Source organism: Grampus griseus (assembly GCF_964374135.1).
Source record: "Grampus griseus genome assembly, chromosome: 3".
Lineage (NCBI taxonomy): Eukaryota > Metazoa > Chordata > Mammalia > Artiodactyla > Delphinidae > Grampus > Grampus griseus.
Window position 1 is genome coordinate 100,789,597 of NC_139019.1, and position 25,403 is coordinate 100,814,999.

Sequence of the window (25,403 nt, forward strand, 5' to 3'; positions counted from 1 at the left end):
AGTTTCTGCTTTGCACATTTTGAATTGAAGATATCTTTAAGAAGCTCAAGTGGAGATGTTAAATAGGTATTTAGTTCTATGAGTCTGGAACCCAGAAGAAAGTTCCAGCCTGGAGATATGAATATGCATCTCATCAGCATAAAGGTTTTAAAATCCATGGCGGTTGGTACATTCAGATAAGACTGGGGAGAAAAGAGGGACTGGCTAAGCCTTGAAAAATTCCAACATTTTGAGGTCAGGTGGAAAAGGAAGAGGTAACAAAGGAGAGTGAAAACAAGATAGGAGGAAACCGGAGGGTTGCAAAAGCAAAGAAAGGAGTATTTCAGGAAGTGGGAGAGGGGTTGTTTGGCTGAATGCTGGCTACTCAGAAGTTGAGTATGTTAAGGACAAAAGTGGCCATTGAATTTAGCAACACAGAAGAGATCTGTGACCTTGACAGGCTGAAAATGGTGGAAACCAAAGCCATTTTTGTAGAGGGTTGAGTAATGGATGAACTGGAGATAAGAAAAGGAAACAGCATCTGTAGAACAGTCATGAGAACGTATGCCATGAAAAGAAGCAGAGAAGTAAGCTGTGTTCTCTGATTTTTTTGATTTGTTTATTTTGTTCTGTGAGTTACTAGAGCATATTTGTAAGCTGATAGGAATGATTCAGCAGAGATGATAGAAAGATGGATGGATGGATGGATGGAAGGAAGGAAGGAAGGACAGAAGGAATTAGATAGTGAATAGGCAGAGGAGATAAGGGTTATAACTAAAGAAATAATTGAGAAAGTCAAGAGGTGGGCTGAGAGCCAGAGTATAACTAGAGGAATTGGCCTCTGAGAGAAGGAGTGGCACTTCCTCCACTATAGCAGAAGGAAGAGAGGATGATGGAAGGGTAATGTAGATAGAGAGGGGTGAAGATGAGGGACATCAAGTCTGGTGGCTTCTGTATTCTCACGGAAGTGTGAAGACTGTTTCTCAGCTTAGGGGGAGGGTGGAGGAAGGGGTAAGGGAGATTCAAAGAGAAGAGGAGGAGGTATGAAATGGATGATGGTGGTTCCTCCAGAGCAGTGGTTCTCAAAGAGTGGTTCCTGGACCAGTAGCATCAGCATCACCTGGGAACCTGGGAATTTTTCAGAAATGCAATTTCTAAGGTCCCATACCAGACCTACTGGATCAGAAACTTGGGAGGTGGAACCCAGCAATCTGTGTTTTAACAAGCCCTCTAGGTAATTCTGCTGCTGGCTAAAGTTGGAGAACCACTGTTCTAGAGAAGAGTAGCAAGACAATATTTTGTAGATAAGACCTTGAATTTAACGTGAAACCAGTTTCTTTGTACTGTGTGGTTTTCTTGTGGTGGTTAACAGCTGGGGTTGAGGCATGGATAAGAGATGCCAGGATTCAGCCAGAACTGAGGGATTCTGAGCACACAGAGAGGGGGGCCTGATGGGGTTGGAGGCATTTCAGGGAACTGATTATGATGGTCAATCATGGAATCTGAAGCTGGACAAGGAGGACTGACAAGTCAAAGGGGGCTGATGGAAGTGAGAAATCTCCAGATCAATTGTTTGGACGTTTCACTGATAGGGGCGCAGCACCATTGCAAAGAAGGGCTCTGTATAGCACAGCTAGGTCATGTCTAACCTCATTGGTCCACAGAGATAGTGCTTTAAAGATCTGACTAAAGGAGTTCTGTGTAAAAATTCCATAAAACAGATATTTTGGCCTGTGTGCATGCATTAGTGTATACATTAAGAGGCCAGGAAGTTACGAGATAGTTGGATCTTATGCAAAGCACAAGCTTTTTTTAAAAAATTAACAATGACACAAGTAAAACCATATAGGAAAATGTTTACTTTCTTTAAATCAACTTTTTAAATTATTCAGCTTCTGTGATAGATTATTTTTGTTCATCTTAAATTACTGCTACTACTAAGAATCATAATAATAAATAATATTTATTAGGTACTTACAGTACAGTAGGCACTGTAGCAGTTTCTTTATAGGCATGAGTCTTATTTCATCACGACTACAACCTCTGAGGTAGATAATATTATTGACCTTGTTGAAGCACGGAGGACCTAAGAAACTTACCTATGATTAATTTTAAGCAATTTAAGTGAATAAGTGTCCAAAAGTGCATAAAATTCTTATAAACAGAAACAACCTATTTACCATTTCTCCGTAACTATAAGATAATAAGGTGTAGTGTTCACTTGATCAGTGGCCAGCCCCAGGTGATGACACCCAGCTGAGCCTTGGGGAAACATACACGAAAAAGATTTGCTGGCAGAAAATAGGAGCTTGCCTGTCGGGTGCTCCCTGGTGCCTCCCTGGATCCCTCCCTGGGGCATAGCTGGGCCAGGCTGGGGGTAAGCATGGTTGAGTAGACCACTACCTGGGATGGTTGGTCTGGTAGACTAGTATGGTTAGTGTGTAGGCCTGACAAGGTGTCCAGGTTGTGCATTGGTCCCTCTGTTGTATTTGTACCCTTGTGTTTCTCCAGTATCTCTGCCTAACCCCAGTGATGTCTGGCTTCTCAGCAGGCTGTGTACCAGGGACAGCCATGGGCAGGGAGCAGAAGTGAATCCAAAAATGTTATCTTCAGAAGAGGCGCATCTTCCAGCTTTTTCTTCTTCTTCTTTTTTAATAAATTAGTGTTTTACCCTCAAACTGCTAAGATCTTCAAAATATAAAACTTCTGCTTGAAAATGTATATAGTCATTTTAACTTGCTAGAGTATCAGCGTAAATCTTTGCTGTCTCCCTTTAATTGCTCTTAACAGGAAGCTGTTAAAAGATCATAAAATTTGTGATTAAAAAGTTAAAGTAGAATTGTATTTTCTTCCACCCGCCAATGCCAAATTATTCCCTCTGGGTCACTTTACAGTGATTTGGACAATCCTTTGTAAAATAAGTTTAATGAAACACTTTCCATTTCTGTAGGGATACTGTCTGTGATTTGGTAGGATATTTTTCTGGATAATCAGCTTACATTTTTATTTATTTAGTCTCATTACCTATATGCTTAATTTCTTTACTATTTGGTAATGTGTGTTCTTGGCACCTGCTGTGTTAGGTTAGGCAGACAAGTTTTTCACGTATTTGTCCTTTTCTTGCTTGTTATAGACACTGCAATGTATGTGTGAATCTAATGGCTTTTCGATTTTTCGTAGACTATTCTTTATGTTGTGGACTTTTTTAAAGTAGTAAGTTAAAAATAAAAATATCAGGGTTGGTTCTTTCCTCCCTTCCTTCCCCCCTTCTCTCTCCCCTTCCTTCCCCCCTTCCCTCTCCCCTTCCTTTCCCCCTTCCTTCCCTCCTTCCTTCCTTCCTCCCTCCCTCCCTTCCTCCCTTCCTCCCTTCATTCCTTCTTAAAGTATTCTACCCAGTACTAAAATAGTGAATTAAAAGTAAATAGCAGAGTTGGGTTTTTCCTTTTCTTCTCTCTATTTGTTAAAATATTCTACCCAGTACTCTGCTCTTTGGGCCAAAAATTGGACTTTATGATCTGTGAAGGCAAGAAGTCTGTATCGGCAGGGGTTTGTGTTCTACCACAGGTAACAGTCCAAATAAAAGGACTTAACGAAAAGTGGGGTTTCTCTTTCTCAGGCATATTATTTCCTCAAGCGTTACCGGTGGTGGGCAATTGTGGGGTTTGTTTCCGTAGCTCAAGATCGTCAGGGATTGGATCTCTTTGATTCTTTTGGCCTTTCCCTTATGATCACAAGGTAACATATGAACTCAGAAACTACACTCATGTTCCAGGAAAGAGGGGAGGGGAAAGGGGTGAATAGATGAGGAAAAAGATGAGGGCCAGCAGAGCCTGACTGTTCACTTCTAGGGAACTTTTTGGGTCTTTCCCATCCGGTGACCTCCACTGACATCTTAGTGGCCAGGTCTGCAACACGTGGCAGGGGAATCTGGGAAATGTGGGAGGGGTGTTATTGTCATTGTTTTTTGTTATTCCCGTTTGCTTTTTTTTTAGCTTGGCAATTTGCCAGAACCACCACCACCACCACCACCAAAACTTGGTGCTCCATTAATAAGGAAGAAGAGGAGCATGGATTTTGGGTAGGCAACCAACAGTCTGTGCCACAGCCTCCAGTGGCAGCAGGCAGGCAGAGAATTCAAGCTTAAGTGTAGAGTAGCTTTCCCTGCAGTCATTCTCTGCCTACTTCCTGGGAAACCTGGGAGCCTATCAGAAGAAGGCTGGTATAATCTGGAATCCCCCAGAAAAGGGTCCATGTTCACTGTTGAGTGTAAATCCCTAAATAGACATCAATAATTTAACTCCAAGTTATGGGAGGACTTATCTCAGCATCAGATTTGGGGGAAGGACCAGAGTAGGTGTGTTCTTTCCATGGACTGAGAGCACAGGCTCCTGCTTGGACGTGATGCGGTGACTAGCAGCCAGGTGCATATAGACCCACTCTCTCTTCTTTCATGCTGTCGTATTCCATCTCCCTTGGTGTAGTCCTTTTGGGCTACTGTTAACCCACCTGTGTATTTTATGTGAACAATTTCATTAACTGCATTTTTTGTTGCAGCCAAGAGGTCAAGGACCTCTTCCCCACTTCCTTTATTATTTCCTGTATAGACTTGTTTTTAACATTAGACCTATGAACCATCTCCACAAGGGCCGCTTTTCATTTTTGGTACATTTCTCTGAGGACTTGCTGCTGCATCTCAGAATAAGTCTCTGTCTCACTCTCTAGCTGCTTCCCACTAAGCGTTCCCACTGAGTACCATGCACTATGAACTTTCAAGTTCAGCCTCATTCAAGGTTCTTAAATTCATGTAAAACATTAGTTGCATAACTTTAGCATATAAACAGGAGACTCAATGCAGTGCTTATACCTGGACAAATATAAAATACTGTTGGTGGTCTGCATTCAAAATTTTAAAAAGATATTTGCCCGGTACACTATGTCTTACTATAGTGCAGTGAGAATGTGTATACCTCGGAAGGCCTAATTGATCTAAACTACACCTCTTGAAACTCAGCTGTGCTGGAGCTGTGTCAAAGTGCACAGTACGTGAAGAAAGAGAATGCTAAATAAATCAGAGGAATAAAGTAGATAGTTGGGAGCATGTTTAAGGAACTTGAGAGAGCAAATTGTTTTCAAGCACTTTAAACACTTCAAAAACATCAATTCCTCAACACACATAGGCTATGCTAATTGTAAATCTTTCATTAAAAACCAATCTCCAGAGGCTCTCTCCAGGCAACATCTTACAAGCCTAGTTCTGATTTCTATTTCTTCTTTAAAGTAAAAAGATAGCACTTCCATAAGCATATTCTATAATTTGTATTTCAATCGGTGTCTTGCCATATTGTTTGAATAACTAAATCAGTTTTGGTTTGCTTTGTAATACATGATTTGATTCAAATGTATTAGTCCCCTGATTTTAGTTTTGACTTATAGGTAAGTAGCTAGTTTATTATTGCTTTGAGAATTTTTTTTCTCTATTTGAAGATCAAGAAAATGCCTCATAAATCTGGTGTTATCTATAATGTGTAATTGAGCCACACTGTTCTTCAACATATAGTTAAGTAATTTAAATGGATCAAAAGTATGTAAAATATGGCTTTAAAGCATTTTACCCAGTCAAAGAAGAATTGAACAGGTCAGAAGTTGCCAAATAGGTTTTGAAATGTTGTGAGGCCAGATAATTTTGGTCTTTGCTTTTGCTTTATCCTCAATTTTTTTTTTTTAATGTAGGACAGAAATTAATGGAATTTATTGTTCTTCTTCTTGGAGTCTTTATATACTTATAAGAATTAGTTGCGATGTTAAGCAAAAATTTAAATCCAAAGAAAATTAGAAATGTATTTTAAGGGAGCTAAATTTCAGTAGTTCCATTAAATTTATCTATGGGTTCCATTAAATTTATAAATACAGTAGAAAAATATATATCGGAAAAGATAAAGGATTCCAATAAAATTTACTAAGAAAAGAATTAAACTATGTAGCCCAGTGCTGTTGTGCATGCATAAACATCAGTAAATATTTATGGAATGAATGAATGACTCAGTGAATAGGTACATCTGTAGATTAGTAGTTTTAGAGCTAGGGAGACCTAGGTTCCAGTCCTGCCTGACCCTTTACCCTTTAAGAAACCTTGTACAGATGATTTAGACTTTCTGAGCCCCAAATTCTTCATAGGTAGAATGTGAATAATGAAAGTATGTCATTGTTTTGTGAAAATTAAATAAGATAAAGAGCCCAGCACAGACCAGGTGTTAAATAAATATTGTTGTTATAAACTATATGAAAACTGCCTTATGTGGTAGGTTAAAATTGTTGAAAGTTAATATGACTCAGTCCAGTATTAATCATCACATCACATAAAATGATTCTTTTATTTCACACATAAAAAATGATAACTTAGCCCAACCTGAGGGTCTCAGGAATGTTTTCTAAGGGAGGTAACACTTGAGCTGAAACTTGAAGGAGAAGTAGGAGTTGGCCTGTTGAGAAGAGGTGGGAAGGGCATTTCTAATAATAGAGCTATACCCTAGTAAAAGGATAACCAAGGCTAAGGTAGACTATTTCAGTAGTGTTGTTTCGATAGATTGGGCCTTACTGGCTCTTATAAACTCTTTATGCACTGTAGTCAGAGTAATAGTCTATTGACCTAGGACTGTATATCCTTATCAAAAAATAGTTGAGCATAATACTTCAATATATGCATATTTAATAATGTTTTATACATGTACTGCTATAAATCCATTAAAAATTAGAAAAGATAGTTTTTTTATTTTTTTGTTATTTTTTATTTTAAATCTTTTTCTTATATATTTTCAATCTTTTTTAACATTTGTTTTTCTGAATCACAATTAATTATCTTATTTAACTCTCCATATCTCTGTAACCCACTTTGGAGACCATTGGCCTATGAAAATCCATTGAATATGGACAAAAGTTTTCCTAACAAAGTTTCTCAACCATGTTTCATGAGAGTTTAGGGTTTATAGTTTCTGTATCTGCATGATCTCATGCCTCCAATCTAGAAAATTAATATATCATTTCACAAAGCTGACTACATCTCATTCAGGGCTGTACTTCCTCAGAGCAGAAGCAAAACCACTTGTGGGGGTGGGGAGGGGCATTCCCTGAACCTGGCCTAGCCTTTCCCACAGATAAAGCCCTGCAGAAGATGAGCTCATGAACCTAAACTACAAAACAGAAGAAAATGAACAGCTATGAGTGAGAGACACAAAAACAGGATTAAATCCCAAGAAGTTCAAGTAAAAGGACAATTGAATGGAAATCCCAAATTAAAATGTCTAAAATAATTGAAAGCATAAGAAAAGATCATGAACCTAAGAAAAGCAGAACAGGCAGATTTGAAAAGGAACCAAATATGAAATGAAAATCTAATGGTTAAAATTAACTCAGTAGATTAAGAGGCTGTTTAGAGACAGCCAAAGAGAGGCTATAATGCAGTCACTGGATCCGAGGAACACCACTGCTGTTCCAGTTGTAGTCAAAATACAAGTCATCCTTCACATGACGCAGAAGTCCTGCCCCACCTCTCCAGCTCAGGCTCTCCTACTTTATTGCTCAGCTTCATTGTTTCCTCAGGCACAGCCTCACTGGCCTTTCAGTTTTCCTAATGCCACGCTTCCACCTTCCACAAGTCTTTGAACACATTGTGTTTTGAACAGTGTGCTGTGCTTTGCATCTGAAATACCCCACTCCCTTTATCCTATTAGCTCATTCAACTCCCAGCCCAAGGGTCACTTTCCCAGGGAAGCTTTGTTAGTACTTCACAGGTTAATAGGGTGCTTTTTTTACTGTTGCTTAAAGAAGGGATTTACTTCCCTTTAAGGTACTTATATCAGTTTGTAATCTCACATTCATCACTGTGATTATTTGAAAACCATCCATCTCCCCCACTAGATTGTAAGTCCTGGGAGGACAAGACCATGTTTGTTTGGTTCCCCATTGTGCCAGTGGTTGTACTTAGTACCTGGTAAACAAATGTCTTTTTTATGAATAGATATTCCAGAAACACAGAGGACATAAATTTTGGTATTAAAATACTTCAAAAGATGGTTGGTTTTCCAGTTGCTATTGTTCCATGGTTAGTTTTATCTTTTTAGCCATATTATCAGAAATTAGATTTCTTCTGTCAAATCTTTCTGAAGCCAAATGAGTTTGTTTCTTTGCACAGATTCTTTACCATTTTAAATGGGCCCTTGTCAGCAGCCTTCAGCTTTTAGTGCAAGTCCTCAGATTTCTTGCAAGATAGTCTGTAAAGCCCTGTGAAATGATAGCAGATATCTATTTGAATCTATGAATGGTGCAGTTTTCACCAGACACCGAGGAGACGTGTCTTGGGAAGGGTGGCACACACAAAGAAGGATGCGTGGTACACTGGGTTCTTCAGAGCACATCTGATTTTTATTTTTTAGGTGGTCATGAGCCTTCGTTAGATCCATTTACCAGCTGACTTTTTAAAAAAGTGTTCCTTTGGTAACCTTACTGTGGTTCATTTTGTGAAATTGTGAGCAAGTGCTGGGGAAGGGTAAGTGGAGGACTGAGGACAGCAAAGCCTCTGTGAGCTGGTAGGCTTTGTTCCCAGAGGACAGGGACACGGCAGCCCACTTACTGCCGTGAGGAGGTATTGATTTTTCTCCCTCCCTGTTCTTAGCTGCACCTCTGAAGCAGGTGTGGTGTGAAGCATCTTTCCTGGTGAAGAGAGGAAAAACTGTCATGAACTTTGTCACCTCAACCATCAGGCATTTCAAACCAAACAAGGTGGAATAGGAAAAGAGCTTTCAGGACTCTTGGAAACCTCCCGACTTAGTTCAATACCCTGGCTTTTGTGACTGAGCGGTTCCTTGCAGTTGTTAAAAAACCTTGATAGACAATGGGAAGAAATGTGGTGGGGTTTTTTTTTTAATGTTTTGAAAAGAGAATAAAAGGATCAAATCAGTGAAAACAGCGCAGCTTTGTGCAGTGATCTTGGAAGGTTAGCAAAGTGGTCTTGTCCAAGTTTTCAGCAAGATGTTCCGTTCCTGTTATAATTGGCTGCTGGGTAGGTTTGGACCTAACTAGAATGCCAGCGTTCGATTTCACCGTGTCCTCGGTGGAGATATGTCACCGTTTATGCTCGCCTTAGTGACAATTTTCTAAAATGGAAACTCATGGGAAATCATTACAGTGTTTATATGTCTCCCTTTCCGGACGGCGTTATCCTGTGATATTTTACCAGTGTTTTCCACTGCATGATGGCATCTAGCGAAGGTTAAGGCAGAACAGGTCCCTCTGTAATTTTGTGACTACATTTTACTTACTGAAGAAGAAAAGATAACTGACAATTAAGTATTTGGGATGTCACAGAAAGAACATGTGCAACTAATCAATGGTATCCTTTGGGAACATGATTTTATAAAGCTGATAATGTAGAAAAATCGGGATTTTGTGATTTCTGTTACATGATGATAATTGCACCTTTTCAATAAAAGAGACATTTCTCCTGGAGTAAACATTGAGCTGGAGAAGGATGCTGCTATCAATGCTATTGTTTCTCTGCTCCCTTTAGGCAATTTTTTGGTAAATATTTTCATAGAGAATTTTTTTCCATTCTTTTTTTAGAGTGATATTTCTGGTCTATAATAAGGAAAGTTATTTATTCTTCTGTAACTGAGTAACATGGTTGTAAAGAATAATAATTATTTTTTTCTTCTTACAAGGTATACTCAATTGCCCATTTTAATATTTATCAGAGTTGGATATAGTCTTAGCAAAGTCTATTACATAATGTATCACACGCTTGTTACAGTTCTTTGATTTAGCCCCATTTCCTTTGTGCATCTTGATAACAACCTGATTTTCAGCCTGTGTACTTCCTAAGTGGTAAATTGGCTGGAAATGACTGTGGTTTTCTGTTAATTCTGTAGCATCTCCAGTCTGCATGTGTATGAAAGAGCAACTAAAAGATGTTCAGAACCCAGATATTTAGAAGCTCTTATGATTCCTACTCTTCCCATGCATGTGCCACTTTTCCTAGTTTTATGGCACAGGCTTCAGCTAGAGATAGATTCCTTCTCTGCTGGTTTGGACAGTAGTTTCTTCTTGTTCCAGCAGCTTTGGAAACTGCCACCCTCCTTAACAGAATGGTTAGTTAACTTAAAGACCACATTATCACCTTGGTCCTCCACCACCTCATTCCATGCTTGGTACCCACTGTTGAGTGACTTCTTCATATGGACACTATTTTAATCTTTTAGCCATTTTCATTGCTTGCCTCTAGCTCTTCCTGAGTTTATTCTCATTTCCCTTTACTTGGGGATTAAATAATATTGCTTTCAGTGGAGTGAGAGGACTGCTCAGCTCATTTTACACCTTTGTGGAAGCAGGACTTTCTTGCTGACCTACCACTTGTGACCAACAGCACTTGTGACCTACTCTCCAACTTGCATCTGGAGATTAATTAATTCTGCCTCTTACAGTATTTGGCTCAGTACTTTAACCTGTAAGATTTAATGGGATTATTTCCAATTTTTTCTTCAACTTGTTATGCTCATTTTGAATTCTGACGTTTTACTGTGTAAATTAGCTACCCAGCCATGCATTCCAACTTGCATGCAGTGTCAGGACTCTACCATCAGAGTAATTAGTTAATCAGTTAGAAAGCACCAGGCCTGGGACCTATCACTGCCCAGTGGTTCAAAAATGCCCATCTCATAACAGGTGTGGCATACTAGTGCTTCATCAGCTGTACTCTGTAGAAATAGAGTTTAAATCTTACTTTCCCTCCTTTTTTGCTAACTTTGGGAACCTTCAACACCACAGCTTATTGAATTCTAGAGTTATATTTAGAAGACGTAGAAGCCATAAATATGAACTGCTTTCTAAATCCGGTACAGCAGTAGATTTTGGACTTTAAGAAAAAAATCCTTCACCAGACACGGCCAGACAAATATTTTCAACCACAGCCTAAAGCTGAAAGCACTCATGAATTCTAATAGCAAGGCAGCACACACTCCAGCGGGGTTCTAATTGACAAAGAGGTAGAAAACTGAAACAAGAAGGCTAGCGTGTCCTTTGGGGAGCTGGCATCCAGCATGGGCCCAGCAGTGCTTCAGGCTCCAGGCCAAATGAAAAGTGTGCCCAGCAGCGTTGCTGCCACATCAGAGCTACAAGCAGGCATCTTTGGCTGGGCTGTCAGGGGCCTATTGGACCCCCTACCACTGGCAGCACAATTATATATGTGTGTGTATTTTTCAGCAAGCAAGATTCTCAGCTTTCATCATTTTCAAAGGGATCCACGAATTGTAGAGGACTAAGAAGCTCTGTTTGTTAGATAGACAATAATCCAAGCCTCCAAAACCAATAAAATAGATGGTTGAGAATTAATACAACAAAAAAATTCAAAGGAAACAGAATTAACATTTATCGAATGCTAATTGCATGCCAGAGACTCTTGGAGACATCACCTGATCCTCACAATGACCTTTAAGGTAGACAGAGGAGATACTCAAACCCAGGTCTTGCTCTAAAACTACATATTTCCACTACACCACTTGCCTCTGCAAAGAATGAAAATGACCATTCAATTTACCATTGAAGATAAATCAAAAATAAAGATAAGCAAGCTAAAACAACAGGGAAATATTATTTGATATTTAAAATGTTGTTTGTATATATATATTTATTATTATTATTATTTTTTTTTAATCAAAAGCTTATCTAGTGAATAGGTCCGGTGATTTAGACCAGACCGGGGTCCCAAGCATGTGGGATGGCCCAGGGTGCAGCGTCAAGGAGTGGTTCTTCTTGAGTGGAAGCTTTTCAAGAAACTGAAGAGGATTTAAATGAAACAGTTGTGAGGCCCCACTTCACTGATGGGTCACTCATGGAACGTGGTCATGTGTTTCTGAACCAAAAGATTTGGTTGACCTAATACATTTTCTCTGTTGCATCTCTGTACTAACTAATGACAGTCATTTCACTTATACATATGTATTAAATTAGGTAAATTCTACTCTATTATACTCTGTCTCTGGGCTTAAGTATTAATTATTTTCTTACAAGCCTTCTTAGCACAGTTTAGGAGATATTCCCTCCGCATAACCGAAAGCTTGACTAACACCCTCGCCCTGCCAGTGCTGCTTTCTTACAACTGTAAATCCTGAAATCCACATTGGTCATTGTTTTATAGGAAATATTATTTGCGAATAACAATTTAACAAAAATGCTCACAAATTTTTGAAGTTTTCGATATTCTTTTTTTCTAGTATATCTGACCTAAAACAACATGATCATCTATTTGGAGTACTCTGGGGAGGTTGAGCAGGATTAATTCCTGTCCCGGTGTTGCAGTGTAAACAGCTTTTTGCCTGTCTTTTGTCATTAATGATCACGCTGTAGATGTAGTCAGTGCGTTGTAAGCCAATCTGTCAAGGCAAATAAACAATTCACCTTGTTAAAATTCCCTAAATCTTGCATTAATAAAACGAAAGTAACCCCCCCCACCACCACCGAACACTCAAGAGATGTCTTCCTCCATGCTGCAGTGATGGATGACACGTCTAAAGATCCTGGAAATTAAGTAGTTCAGGTCATTAAAAGTGTCCCACACTTGTTATTGATTTAATTTATTTTAAAAGATGGGGGTGGAGATAATGGTTACCCCCTCCGCTGTTTTTTTTAATCTGAAAGCTACCACTTGTTCACATAATTAAAACTATTGCCAGGGTGAACAGCTCTGTATTTGTTACAACAATTAAGCTTTATTATTCAAATAGGTATTATCCTCTTGAATAGATATCTACAAGTACAAGCTGATAATCACTGCAACTTGTATTATGGCAAAAACAATTCCTTCGAACTTCATATGTATCATGATTCCTAGAACTTTTGATTTTGGACACTGAAATAATGACCTTCTGGGCACCCCAAAAATATTCTCGGATAGATAAAAATTTAGATGAAAGCCAAATGGATTGAAGGAAAGAAACAGAAATAGTAATGGAAGAATGCCCCTGGATAGGGGAGGGGGTTTTTTTCCTCTCCATTTTATGAATTTTTCATTTTTCTACTTTATAATCAAGAAAAAAGTAAACATTTTAGAAAGATGGAGGGATGGATGGGAAGGCATTTAGAGAGTGCAGATTCTGTGTCACTGTATTCTAAGGCAAGTTTAACTTATGTGTGAGTTTACTTGTTTATCACTGATTTTCTCCACCAGCCCACATTCTACTGACCTGTAGTATTCACTGCCATATCCCAGTGCCTAACATAATAGGTGCTCCGTAAATATTTGTTTAACGAATAAAGTATTACCCCAGATATCTTTATTTTCCTCTTTTTTATTTCTTAAACTTCAGTGGGTACAATGGCCATGTAAGGAATAGTAAGAGCCCCAGACAAGGCTGGATCTCCAGATTACCCCTCTCTAGGAACTGAACAGCAGGATGGTTGAGCACTAGTATAGTACAGAGGTCAGTGTGCTAGCACTGGTGATCTCTGTAGTAGCTTATTCCATTTATATGTCCTGAACTGAGTAACAGAATTCCAAAGCATGGTGAGAAATGGGCAGCTCCAGATGTAAATTATGGCTAAAAACAATACATTATATAGAATTATGTGTATACAAGAAACACACAATTTGACCTTTTTCACGTGTTGTGTATCTTTTGCATCACCTTGCATAGCTGTTCCTGATCAGCTGAGTGAATGACATTTCAGCATCAATTCTCATTGTTTTTTTTTTGTTTTTTTTAAATATTTTTATTGGAGTATAATTGCTTTACAATGGTGTGTTAGTTTCTGCTTTATAACAAAGTGAATCAGTTATACATACACATATATCCCCATATCTCTTCCCTCTTGCGTCTCCCTCCCTCCCACCCTCCCTATCCCACCCCTCTAGGTGGTCACAAAGCACCGGGCTGATCTCCCTGTGCTATGCGGCTGCTTCCCACTAGCTATCTATTTTACATTTGGTAGTGTATATATGTCCATCAATTCTCATTGTTTTTTAAATAATATGTACTTACTGGGGGGAAAAAAGCCATGGTAAATTATAAAAATGACCCTTAAGAATAGTTACATTAATTTTAGAGATTATTGCACAACGTCTGATGCTTTTCCCGTGGTCTTTGTAAAAAAAAGGGCGGGGGGAGCAAATGTACAGTCATTGCTCTGGCAGACTCTTTCAAAACTAAATATATAAGAGAATGCACTCTTACCGTTCTCTATTAGATCTCTCCTTGAAATTGCATAATTTGGGTATCTGAGAACTGACATGGTTATGCCATTATGGCAGCCATTTAGCAGAGCTCCCTAAATGGAAGAACTCTATAGATTTTTTTTTTCAGCATATACACTGATTTACACTTAGTGGTGAAACTGTTACTGACCCTTTAAGTGGAGCTGTCCAAATAGCAATAAATGTCAGTTGATCCTATTGCTGAAACAGGTGTTAGCTGAAGGATCTTGACTAAATCTTCCAGTTAAAAAAGCCGTGTATAGTATTTCCTGAACAGTAGTGGTTTCTTGTAGATAGACACACACACACACACACACACAATTTCAGATCACTTTATCACTAAATAAGGAAAACCTGATGTAACTCTCTTAGCAGTATTATTGATGTTCCCAGGTTTTTTAAATACTCATTCTGGATTAGTACCTCCATGAAGGCAGGAACTGTGTCTCCCTGGCGCCTGGCTGTCTTGCCGCCCGTCAGCATCTGAAGTATATATAGTAGATGCTCTATAATGGCTGCTTGGGTGAAAGAATAGATAAAATGGAGCATTTGCTGACACTGAATAACGTGTGTGTTGGCCTCAAATCTTGGTGGGTGAAATGGGTAATTTTGATTTTGGGTAATAATGCTGGTAAGAACTTTGATGGATGGTTATGACTTTTCAAAATAGTTTATTTGATTGATCGCCTAGCAAACTTCACTTTCTAATTGTTTTCTGCTTTCACAGGCTGTCATTTTAGAAAACGAAGAACTTCCCAAACTGTTCCTTGATTTCCTAAATGTGCGACATTTGCCCTCTCTACCAAAGGCAGAGAGCTGTGGGTAAGAGTTGTTTACCTATTGGACATGTATCTTAAGTTACTTTTCAATCACTTATTGGCCTAACAGATAACACAGGTGGTGCGGAGGGCCAACCTGGCCACACCCATTCTTTTGGCTTGGGACAGCACTCGCTCGCCCCCTGCTTGTAGTCAAAGGAATTGCTTCTGAGTCTTGTGGCCAGGTGACCAACACTCATTAATTCAGGTTTAAACTTGAAGAATTGACTTTTTAAATTATACTTTTATATGGAATGGTGTTACATGATGGGAATTATAAATCTAGATAGCTTATTTAGAGACTAATGTTTATTTGTGAATACTTGTGCAAAGTCTGTATCCCCTTGGCACATTCATTCATATCATTTTTAAAGCTGTCAATGATCTTAGAAGTGATTTTATCCAACTCGCTTCATTTTAGAGTTGAGCAAACTGAGACACAGGAGTAAAGTGCCTTTCCTAAGGTCGCTTACCTTGGAGCTGGCAGAGCCCAGGCCTCTGGCGTAAGCTCTTTCCCCACTGTCCTGCTGCCTCTCCCTCAGGAACTTCTAAATGGGGGGGGGGGGCGGCAGATCCTAACCCCTCTCTACCAAGAAACCAGACATCTGATACCAGCAGCAACTGGGAAAAGTTCTCCTAAAGCATTAACTCTGAAACGAGCCACTCGCCCAGCTCTGGGCACCTGTGTTGATCTGGCCTCCGAAGGCAGTCGGCAACATCTCTTACATGTTAAATCTATTTACAAAGAACCACGTCATCACAAACTCTCTGCAGATCCAAGGTGGGGAGAGGGTTCTATCCATTTTCTTGCTGCCTCCAGACCTGCCTGAATGACTCACACTAACTACAAGATGTTCAAGCTAACCACACCCAAAGTTGTGTTAAAACCCAGCCATCCACTGGATGAGAGGCTAACACCTGTCACAGCTCCCTCACCAGCAGTGTTTACTCGGGGCCACTTTTCAGTCACCTCAGAACAAGAATCGTACACCGCACTCACCAAGTCATGTGTATGGTCAGTGCTTCCTGTTCCAGCTTGGTGCATTTGCTGGGAGGTTGGGCTTCATATGTAGTTGTGTATTTTTTAAGAAGAGATAGTGGGAATGAAATGAGTGAAATCTTTTCTCCATTATATAAGTCCAAAAGCAAAACCATAGGATTTCTGAGTCATCTCCAGGAAAACTGAAATTCAAGAATATTGCAGCCTTGGGGTTCCTTAGAATGAGGCATCAGCCATGCTGTGACTGGGAAAATACCTAAGTCTCTTTTCAAAATGTCTCCCAATTCAGAGCTCTAAGAATACTGGCTATTTCTTCCTTTGTTGACATAAATACTGACCCAACTTTTATGGTCTTCTTTTCTTTTTTAAAAAAAATTTAGATCTTTTGACGAGACAGAATCTGAAGAGTCAAGGTAAGAACAAATACCATTCAGTCAGGAGTTATACAAACCAAGAATAAGACTAAGGTTTTGTTAAACATTTACTTACCATCATCTAATTGTTTCAAGTCAAGGTTTTCTTGAAAACCTTTGCTAGAAAGTTGATTTTAAGATGATAAATATTTGATGGGAAGTTACAGAAGTAACCATTCTATTTAAGGCTAGAGGAATAAAGTCCTACATGATTTCATACAAGTAATAAGAATACATTTCATCAATAATCGTACTACAAGATTTAAAAAAAAAAATCACTTTGCAGCAGTGATTTATGGTATAGATTGTATATCTGCTTCAAATTCCACAAAGACATGTTTAGAAGATGAACACACTGCTGGTTTGTTCCTCCAGCTCTGCTTGCTATTATTCACCCGTACCGTTAGATACATAAACCTTGAGGTGTCCCTGCACAGCAGTTTGATCCCCTCAAAGCTAGTTTGTAGTGTTTTCTGTTTACCATCGTCCCCTGATGCTGACATGCCTGTTCTTGACCTTTCCAGCAAACTGTCCCACCAGCCGGTGCTGCTGTTCCTCAGGGATCCATACGTCTTGCCTGCAGCCAGCGGTAATCAAACCTGTCATCTGCTAACAGCTCTTTACTGATCTGACCCTACACCACATAAACCACGTTTTTAATACAGGTCTAACAGAGTGACATTGGCCAGGGCTTAATAATCTGCCAATAAACCAGTGCTCTTGGTGTAAGAGACATTCAGAATTTTAATTGGGGCAGGCCTTTCAGGAGGAAATGTAATTTTTCTTTCTCTCTTGCCAGACTGTTTCGAATTAGAGTAATAAGAGGGAAAGGGATTTATTGTCCTTAATTTTGGGGGTGGTGTTATTTTGGCTTCTGCTGGTTTTTATCTAGGGTTTGAATCCAAGGTTCCGGTCCTTTTTTAAAATGCTTCTTTCCAAAAGCTATGTATATACGTTGCATGTGTATCTCCATTTCCATTTAGATTACAGCATCTTTGACAGTCAGATACACATTTTTAAAGTTGTATCTTTAAGTATAATGAATTAATTTAAGCGTAAATGTAATTTGGTATTTTAGCCTGAGTCCTTTCTTTGTGCCTAGAAATTTAAATGATTCAGAGTCCCTCTCAAAGTGTTCTGATATGCAGCTCTTCATGAGTACATTCTCAGACATTAGCTCATTTAATTTCCTTAACAACCTCATGAAATAGGCAGGGCAGGTATCATCATTCGCTCCTGAGCAAACTGGGGCTCAGGGAGGTCCCTGATTTGCCCAGTCTCACAGGTCTGGTGGGTGGATCCCTTTTTGCCTAATCTCTCCTTCTGTGCTCTTTGCATATAGTGAATTTTCAGCCTTTGTTTCTGAGAGTAACTAAATAGCATAGCAGCTAAATAGCAATAGATAAATTATCTATGGACACCATTCCTACATTCTGACAATAAAACCTTATCACCAGCAAGAGAGAGGGGACTGTTCTCTGTGGCAGGGATGCTTGTGTGCTCAGATCACCCACTTAGCTATCAGTTTAAAGAAGGCCGACTAGGACACAGCCCCGCTCTGTTGAGGGACGTTCTAGAAGAAAGCTGCCTTTGCTATACAACCACACATGAATATGGTCTCGTAGTATTTTCTCTATAAAATCCCTTCAGTGAGGAATAATCCCCTTTCTTTAACATTTGCTTCCCATGTGTAAGAAATATACCTGGTGTGTTAGTTGATATTATGTTAACAAGATGTTGCATTTAACAAATATTCATGATGTAACCTAGTCTAGATTAAGTGGGCAGTGGTCTTTTTATCTCAACCAAATGAACTTCCTTTTTTTTTTTTTTTAATACAGCAGGTTCTTATTAGTCATCAATTTTATACACATCAGTGTATACATGTCAATCCCAATCTCCCAGTTCATCACACCACCACCTCCACCCACCGCCGCTTTCCCCCCTTGTTGTCCATACGTTTGTTCTCTACATCTGTGTCTCAATTTCTGCTCTGCAAGCCGGTTCATCTGTACCATTTTTCTAGGTTCCACATATATGCGTTAATATACGATACTTGTTTTTCTCTTTCTGACTTACTTCACTCTGTATGGGACAGTGTTTTATGAAGTAGTCTTACTAGCTTTTAAAAATGGTTCCACAAGTACTTTCTCCAGGTATTGTTTCTGCTCAGATATTTTAAGCATTTGACTGAAATTCCTATAAAAGTGTAGAGAGTAGAACGATCACTGTGGACTGGAGTAGCCACGATGCTTCCTGGAAGAGGGAAGATATTTTATGATCCTTAAATCCAATTCATCCAGCTTCTTAAGCAGCATGTGCTGTGCACTTGGCTTGACCATGAAGAACGGGAGGAACTTTCTGGGAAAGAGCCTCAGGGGCGAATGTCTGGAGTTAGAAAGAATAAGAGGTATGGATCATTGGTAGAATATTGATGTAGTTGAGCAACTTGCACAGAAAGGGGATTCCTCCTTGAGAGTAAATGTCAATCATGAATTTGATGTAAAGGACGGAACGAAGTATGAGAGAGCCAGCCACTACATCTCCTTTTGTGGAACTTTGGCTGAGCCCATGTCATAAATCAGATTCCTATTGTCTTAGAAGTATTATACTAGTGATACATTATTGCAACGCTTCAGCATTTAATTTAAAGATAAATTTTACTTGCATCACATGTTCGTGTTCTAAGGCCTCTTAACTGTTCCAGGTACAGAATCTGGAAGTACCTTCACAGATACATTGACACCCATAAAAATCAGAGGAGTGTCTGTCTTTAAAATTCTGAGTTAAACACTTTCTTCATATAAAATGCTAAAAATAAAACATTCTTCTCTTAGCATATGCTTTTTGGCCTTCGTTTTGAGTTTTCTGGGGAATTCAAAATAACTTTGGCTCAGGTTCCCAGCAACTGCAGTGTGGCTAAACTCCGTGGACTTTTCTCAGTCCTCCTCCTTGACCTCTCATTAACTTTAGCCACTGGTGACCACGTTCCCCTCCTTCAGACACTATCTCCCCTTGGCTTTCCCACCTTCCTGCTTTTCTTCCAGGCTCTGGCAGCTCTCCTGAAGGCAGTCCTAGACCCTCTGCTCTTCTCGTTTTACTTTCTTTGGAACAATCCCCTTGCTGTGGCCTTGATGGCCTTGAGTATACAGCTGCGTCACAATACTGTTTTTCCATCCCAACCCTCTCTGTGAGCCCCAGACTCTCACCGTGGTTGACAAGGCCCGCCCTGGGCTGGCTCTGGCCCACGTGTCTGCCGGGACCCCCTCACACACTCTGGTCCAGCCACATTGCAGTTCTTTCTGGGCCTCAGATGCGCTGAACTCATTCCCCGCAGGGCACTTGCTGCTTCCTCCTCCTGGAACCCTCTTGTCCTCACACATTGTTGGCCCTCTCCTCTTTCAGGTGCATCTTCAGGGAGCCTTTGCTGGCTCTCCTTTCAAGTAGCCTCCAAGAGCCCCTCCACCCCCTTACTTTTTTTTTTAAGCTTCACAATAGATGTCTATAAAAATAAATGAAAACCAGCAAAACCTTTCCCAAATCACATTCCTTCTCATCACCTCTCAAAGGGAAGCAAAGGCAAGGGCAGTTTTCTGAGTAATTTAAGCAGTGATGGACATTGTATCAAATGATACATGGAATGAAGCCAAAATCCAGTTTAGAGTGGAGTAAACTGTAACAGATGAGAAAAAAAAAAAAGACCTCTGATTATCTCATCAGTTACTCGTTGGTGGACTCATTATAAAATATCTCTATTCCATTCACTTTTATCAGAGCGCCCTATTTGCTTCCTTTAGAACAATGATCACAAATTGTGTTGCCTTCTCTCTCTCTCTCCTTCTGTCACCTTCACCCTCTAAATCTCCAGCATCTGGCATATGCTTAGCACTTGCTGGACGGTGAGCACAGGGCCTGGGCATGCTCTGTTCCCTCTGTGGGATTGCTCTTCATCCAGACACCCTCACAGCTGGCTGCTCCACCACTTCACTCAAATGGCATCTTTGCACAAAGGTCCTTCTTCACCTTCCCGTCCCCTATCACTCTCTGGCCCCGTGCCCTGCTTTACTTTTTCTCCTTGCCTTTAAACCACTGCTTGACCTATTAGAGTGCTGTAGAATTACCCAAAGTATTTCATGTTGTTTTCCTTTTTGTCCTTTTTGCTGAACTTACTGATTTGGATCAAAATGTTTACACTAAATAAGCTTATGATATCACTAACCTTAAGCAGACTCTTATATTTTGAGTGGTAAAGGATAAATGCATATATGCTGATGCGTGTAATATGTCTAATTTGGGCATTTTATTGAAAATTAATCAACAGCTTCATTTATGGCTATTGGTATCAATACACGTCTGCGTGTGAGAAATGTGTTTGGAATTAAAATTAACTTAGCTGAGTCATTGCTTTTGATTGGTATCTAAGTATGTAGGTGTAAGTCCACTGCAAACTTTTAAAGATATGTTTTATTAAAAATTATGTGACTTCATGTTGGGTAAAAGCAAACATTAAGAAATCAAGTGAGTGTGATCAACCAAAAGTAATTGAGTACTTGCGTATTGGAGATATTTTAAAAACACATTTTATTTGTTTATTCACTTGACTCCCTGACTAGCATGTAAGTTCCGTGGCAGGCACTGTTACTTAAATTCCCAGTAATTAGGCAGTGCTTGGCATGTGATAATAGCTGGTACTTACGATGTACTAAGTTCAGGTCCAAGCACTTTGTTTCATTCATCAATTTTTACAACAGCCTGTTAAGTAGGTACTGTTATGAAATCCCTCACTACTACCATCCAATCCATCACCACTCTGAAATTGCTCCAGTCGCTCTTTGAATGGCAGCCACAGTCATCTTTTCGAAACAACTCATTGCTGTCTCACTCTGCTTGAAATCCCTCAGTAGCTTCTCACTGCTTTTCGGATAAAGCCAGAATTCCTGTCCATTCTTACCAGGCTTGAATTGCCCCCCTGCCCTTACAGCCACTCCACTTGCTACACTAGCCTCAGGCTCCTGCCTGCCACAGACTTTCCACCTGGTCAGCGCCCTCTCCTGAGCCCTCTCCTCCAAGAGCCTGATGAGGTCCAATCCCCTTGTAAGTGGTTTTATGTAGTAGGTACTCTGTAGAGGTTGAATTAATCAGTGAACATATTACTTGGAAGCTCAAAGTATTGGGCCACTTAATTTCCATATATAATCACTATATTTATTTAAATCCTAGATATAATTATGTGCAGACTGAAGTTTATAAATGAAAATTCTGAACCGTGTGATAGATCGGTTCTCCTGTTCAACTTATCTGTTCATAGTTTACCTGCTGTGATGACTAAACTGAGATACAACATAACATACACCTCTGAATTTCCTTTGCATTTCCTATAAAAATGTAGCTGATTTTTCAAGTTTGACAAGTGTGGCTTTTGTCAGGAATCTGCCCTTTTACGTTAGGAAGGCAGGCCCCTGTCCTCCTGCTCTCTAGAAGCTAGTATAATAGAACAAGCATACTCAAGACCACTTGGACTAAACGCCACTGTAAACCACAGCGGAAAAACTGCAGCAAAGTATTCCCAGTAGAAATCTTGGAATTCCTTCAAGTATATTGAGATTTTGTTAGAAATTGAATTGCCAGTGTAATCCATCTTCCTTGGGAGAAAACATTCAGATAAAGAGCTGGGGCCTAGCAGCATTAACCATTAGAACATCCCTTAAATCAATAAGCTACAAATCTGGCCGTGTATTCCTGCAGCGCCTGGTGGTACACTCACGTGGCTCGAGGCCGAAGCAGCATGACTGATGGCACGTCCGAAACAAGGGCAAACTGTATGGTGATGCAGATCCCCGAGTTATGCCTAGGCCTTACCTTGTTTCGTTCTAGGAGATGCACGTGTGTTTTATTGATGTCCATAAGAAAAGCAGTTTTACTTTTGTTTTTCAGATTTTCCAAATGTGGTTATTGAAGGAGTTCTCCATGGGATATTTTACCCTCATCTACAGCCCAGGTAGAAATCCTCCATGGCTAGAAGAAGCTGAAGCAAGTTTCGAAGTCGTAGTCAAGGAAATCGATACCTACCAAATTAACCTAAACTCTATGACATGATGGCTCTCGCTAGTGGTAAAATTCACAGCGGCAGCTTAATTCAGAGCAGGGACATTTCCATTAGAATGGTGCTTTTAAAAATAGAAACCGAACCAGGGCGGTGCTGAGGTTAAGGCCAAGTGTTTAAGAAGTAGAATGTAGCTGCCAATTTAGAAACCCAGGAAAAGAAAGCTAAAGATCCTTGGGAGCTCCGAGCGTAGCAAAACAGTTACTCTCTGCTTCAGTCACACCGTTTGCTAATTGGAAATCTTATCCCGAATCATGGTGAGACTGATCAACTTTGGTAGCTGTTTTGTTCAGATTTTATGACACACTAATCTTTTCATCATGAGATTTTTCTCAGCCAGTGATGGGTAACATTCTGAAGTGCTGGCACCAGGAGAGCATCACAGAAACACACTGTGCCAAATGTGAGGAAGGAACTAAACTGGGAATGAAATTATACTGACAATATTAGGGCATTTTTAAAATCATGGCATTTTAATTTACATTACAGTGAGGCTGCGTCATATCCGGGGGTTAGCTTCTAATGTCGGCACGTAAGATAAAATGGGGTCCCAAGATTATCCTTGAAAGCCCTTTAGAATGGTACCATATTGGAAGTCTCCATCCACGGCAGCCAGTTTTTCCTCCAGTGTTGGAAGAGGTAACTGTTTCTTCCATTGAAGACCAATTGAAGTTGTTGGTGTTTAGGGGCTATTTTGTAGGAAAAAACACATAACTTTAAACACTAGAATGATACTTAGCCTTGCAAGATGCTTGCCCTCTAAGAGACAGATATGAACTTACAGTGACTGAGGGAACACCAGACTGACAACACTCATCTTGGTTTACTTGAGGGCATCCATTCATTGAATAGGTGGTATATAATTGCCAGATTGATTGTTATTTTCCTTATTCCTTATCGTTTCCTTTTCACTGATCTCATGTACTGAATTAAATGTGTTTATGATATAACTCCACTGTACATCTTACAGGCATTCACATTTTGAGTAGTAAAGGATAAAAGCATATATGCAGCCTGTATATATGTGCCACATTTGGACATGTCCTTGAAAACCAGTTAATAGCTAGCCTATTTATGGTTATTAGTTAATAAGCTTCTGTGTGGGAGAAAAATATTTAGATATAAAACTAATAATTAAATCATGGTTTTTGATTAGGATCTAAATATACAGGTTTAAAGCTTGCTGCAGACTCTTAGAGATTTATTTATGATAGATGTGTTACTACATGCTGGAAATAAGCAAGAACTAAATAATCAAGTGTCATCAACCAAAAATGACTGAATAGTCAAGTGTTGGAGATATTTTTTAAATGTTTTTGTTATTAGCTATTTTGAGTTAAATAAAAATGAAGAACAAGAAGTGTTTGGATATGTCTTGTACTGCCAGGATTTTATTGGAAACATAAATTGTGTCTTGTCTCTTTACACACACACACACACACACACACACACACACACACACACACCTTCTCACATATTCATATAGACATTTACTTCTAATCTGACAAGGTAACTGTTAAATTACCTCATCTATTAAGCCAATAGGTACTCATTAAGTAGTTGATTTACCAAGATAGTGAGGGTTTTTTAAAAAAATAAAGCCCAAGCATCTTTGGTAGCACACTATCAAGAACTTTGGTGGCACTACTACTCTTTTTTGAGAATTGAATTTTTTTTTTTAGTGATGACTTTCTAATTTTTATTTAAATGTTTAATATTCCATTTCAATTCCATTGCAGGAAATAGAAACCACAGTAGGTATTTTAAGCAGAATGGAATAATAAGAAGCAGTGCTTACAGAATCTTTTGGAAGGATGAGGGGAATGAACTCCTGGTGGGTCTCTAGGCATGACTTCCAGAATGCTCCAGCAATTTCCAATACCCGCCTGCCAGGGGAGCTACAGCCTCTGTCTTTAGCAGGAATTCAGGGAGCTGGGAGGCTGCTACTGAAGGTATTGAAGTCAAAAACAGCACATGTAGCTTCGATCCAGGGATCAGCACGTAGGATCAGGAGGTAACTTACTACCATAACTACCTCATGGCAGCACCCAGGCAGCTGGTGACTGGGCACTAGAACAAAGTGTTCAGCTGTCACCACCTATACCACAGTTGCCTCTCAACGCCCATGACTTTGCTTGTCAGCAACCGCAGCCTAAAGCAGCAGGCAGATGGCATTCACCCACTTCCATCTTTTACAGCTCATGAAAGCACATGCAATTGGCAGAACCTTATTCTTGATCCCCAGCTTCAAGGGAGTCTGGGAAGGAGTTGGAACTTTCTGGTGTCAGCACCTCAGAAATGCACATTGGAAAGAGGATGGAATATATTTCCACAATCAAAATTTTAATAAAAACATATGAAAGGATATATAAAAAGAAAAGTCTTCTCCCATCCTGTCTCCTAGATTCCCAGTTCCCCTCCCAGAGACAACCACTGTTCTTGGTTTACATGTATACTTCCAGAGAGATTTCATCCACATGCAAGCAAATAATGTATATTTACTGTACATATATTCCGTTTCCCCTTTTTTTATGAAACATGGATATTTCAAAGCATGGATTCATAGCCAATAAAGAAGTAGAGTAGAGGGACGAAAACAGAATAAAGAAGAGGAAAAGAAATCCTCTTAACCACTTAAGCCAGGATATGGGGACAGCCCTCACACTCCCTTATCCCCCGGTTCTTGGATTTGATGGTTTGCCTGGGGCTGATATCAGAATGTTCCCCAATTGCTGTTGTATGCAGAGTCTTTCTCAGGCCTAACCTCCATCACCTGGCAAATTTGCATATGGCAGCCCCGGTGTCCATTCTCCTGGTATCCTCCTCCTCTCCCCAATTTCAAACAGTGGACCAT

General features: G+C 39.7%; 1 protein-coding gene across 1 annotated transcript in view; it reads left to right on the forward strand.

The window, feature by feature from the left end:
- The window catches only part of SNX24 (sorting nexin 24), a 162,302-nt gene extending 138,399 nt beyond the window's left edge, over positions 1-23,903 (forward strand). Inside the window, exons 4-7 of the mRNA XM_082652187.1 lie at positions 14,943-15,037; positions 16,414-16,446; positions 16,971-17,035; positions 22,381-23,903. Of these exons, the coding sequence (XP_082508313.1) occupies positions 14,943-15,037; positions 16,414-16,446; positions 16,971-17,035; positions 22,381-22,448 (261 nt within the window). The 3' untranslated portion in view covers positions 22,449-23,903. The remainder of the gene's footprint in view (positions 1-14,942; positions 15,038-16,413; positions 16,447-16,970; positions 17,036-22,380) is intronic.
- The last annotated feature ends 1,500 nt before the right edge of the window (positions 23,904-25,403 follow it).